The 2,500-nt window shown below is 42.1% G+C and overlaps 1 protein-coding gene across 1 annotated transcript in view; it reads left to right on the top strand.

Annotated features, from left to right (window-relative positions):
- Positions 1-2,483: 2,483 nt before the first annotated feature.
- Positions 2,484-2,500, top strand: part of ENH_00069830 (MAL7P1.13-like, related) — a gene marked incomplete at both ends in the record, with an annotated part of 4,896 nt that continues 4,879 nt past the window's right edge. Inside the window, one exon of the mRNA XM_013582501.1 lies at positions 2,484-2,500. This exon is cut by the window's right edge and continues 890 nt beyond it. Within this exon, the coding sequence (XP_013437955.1) occupies positions 2,484-2,500 (17 nt within the window).

The following is a 2,500-nucleotide window of genomic DNA, read 5'->3' as shown; positions in this document are numbered from 1 at the left end:
GAACTAGCAGCAGCAACAAGAGCAGCAGCTGCAGCGCAAGCAGCAGCAGCAACTCCAGCAGCAGCAGCAGCAGCAGCGCCAGCAGCAGCAACAGCAGCAGGACTGTGGCTGCGTCTGGGGTGTACGTACACCCGAAGTGTGGGGCGAAAAGCAGAAAAAGAAATCTTTTTGTTTTTAGATGTTGCAGGAAATGTTTTTTTTAGTTTATGAAGAAAAATGCATGCAAAAGTTTTTTATTTTTTATTTTTATTAGTTTTATATCTGCGCATAATTATAAATAAAACACTAGCGAAGCAGCAGCAGCAGCAGCTAAAACGCCGCTGCTGCTGCTGCAGCAGCAGCAAGAGCAACACTGCTGCTGCTGCTGTTGCCACTGCAGGAGGTGAAACACTGCTGCAGCAGCAGCAGCAGCAGTATGCAAATCACCGCCGCCGCCGCTGCTGCTGCTGCTGCTGCTGCTGCTTCTGCTGCTGCTGCTGTTGCACTCAGCTGAAGATATCTATTTTCCATTTTCTTAAACCTGCAGTAAATATACATTAAAAAGCCGCAAAAGGCAAATATGATTAAAAAGTATTTTAATTTTAAAATTAAAAACAGAAAAGAACATTTTGCTGCACTGTTCCGAGGTGTACGTACACCTAAACAGCAGCACGAGTCACCAGGAAGTTCTTCGCCACTAAAATGCATTTTTGGATTTTAAAAAAGAAAAATAAAAAGAAAAAATAGATTTAATTAATTTAAAAAGGGTTTAAATGTACTTTTAATTCCATTTAGATGAAAAACTCCAAAAAGAAAATGATTTCCGAAAAGTGCAGATTCAGGTGTATCTGGTGCGCAGTTTTAAAAAGCCGCAAAAGGCAAATATGATTAAAAAGTATTTTAATTTTAAAATTAAAAACAGAAAAGAACATTTTGCTGCACTGTTCCGAGGTGTACGTACACCTAAACAGCAGCACGAGTCACCAGGAAGTTCTTCGCCACTAAAATGCATTTTTGGATTTTAAAAAAGAAAAATAAAAAGAAAAAATAGATTTAATTAATTTAAAAAGGGTTTAAATGTACTTTTAATTCCATTTAGATGAAAAACTCCAAAAAGAAAATGATTTCCGAAAAGTGCAGATTCAGGTGTATCTGGTGCGCAGTTCGGGTGTACGTACACCTGAAACTCCCCCGTCTCGGCCCGAAGACCCAAAAGAGAAATTTTAAAAATCATTTTAAATTATTTAAATAAATAAATGCATGCAAAGATATTTGAAGTAAAATGCCATTAAAAGGTAACAAATTTGTGCAAAAATGCGGAGTTTTGGAGCAAATTCAAAGAAAAACGGAATTCAAAAAAGCCAAAAAAAGACCCAATTGCAAGTCTAAAAGGAAAAGCAATTAAAACAAATCAAATTCAAAATAAAATTCAATTCGAAATTCGAAAAGAAATGAAATTTTTCCCGAAAAAAAAGAAAGAAGACCTTTTAGTTGAACAAAAAAAGACTTTTGCTGTGCCCCAGTTCGCGCTGTTCAAATAAAAGAAACAAACTTATTTATTTATTTATTATTATTTATTTATTTATTTATTTATTTATTTATTTATTTATTTATTTGTTTGTTTGTTTAAAGGCGGCGGATTGCTGCTGGCAGCTTTGGCAGCAGCAGCAGCAGCAGCAGCAGCAGCAGCAGGCGCGACTGCGGGTAAAACTGGCCAGTTTTCGGTAATTAATGCAAACTTTGTTTGAAATATTAAATTAAAAAGTAAATTTATTTATTTTTATTTATTTTTAATCTTTTAAAAGGCTTTTTGCCGGCGGACTGGCGGGGGTGAGCAGAAAGGCGAAGTTGCTGAGGTGTACATACACCCCAGCTCCCCGCGAGGCCGCGCATGCACAGAGCAGCAGCAGCTCTTCAAATAAAACAAAAAAGGAAAATAAAAGATAAATAAAACCAAATGAGCCGCAGCAAACCGAGTTGTGAGGCTCGACAAGCAGCAGACAAGACAGATCACTGAATTTGGCTGCTGCTGCTGCTGCTGCTGCTGCTGCTGCTGCTGCTGCTGCTGCTGCTGCTGCTGGCCCCCAGCGAGGGCACCTTTGGGCTGTTGCGCTGGTTTGCTTCTGTCTTCTCTTATTTCCGCCTTTGTCGACTCATAAGAACTCAATTTTTTGCTGTAGCAGTGGCAGCGAGCAGCAGCAGCAGCAGCAGCAGCAGCAGCAGCAGCAGCACCAGCAGCTGGTGGGGTTTAACAACCACCTGACTTGCTGTGCTGCTGCTCCTTCGCCCATCATCGTCCCCCGCAGCAATTCGCAGCCGCAGCAGCTGCTTCCTTGCTGCTTGTCTGCTGCTGCGGCGCATGCAGCAGCAGCAGCAGCAGCAGCAGCAGCGGCAGCAGCAGCTTGTGGCGGGGTTGTTGCTCTAGCCGCACGGCTGCCAGCAGCAGGCGACGGAAGCTGCTGCTGCAGCAGCAGCAGCAGACAGCTGCAGCAGCTTCCAGAGCAATGCACGCGCACTTGCG

The sequence above is a fragment of the Eimeria necatrix genome, genomic scaffold (genome assembly GCF_000499385.1).
Source record: "Eimeria necatrix Houghton genomic scaffold, Enh_scaff674, whole genome shotgun sequence".
NCBI lineage: Eukaryota > Apicomplexa > Conoidasida > Eucoccidiorida > Eimeriidae > Eimeria > Eimeria necatrix.
The sequence above is the reverse complement of the archived record's forward strand: the minus strand, read 5'-3'. Positions and strand labels throughout refer to the sequence as shown.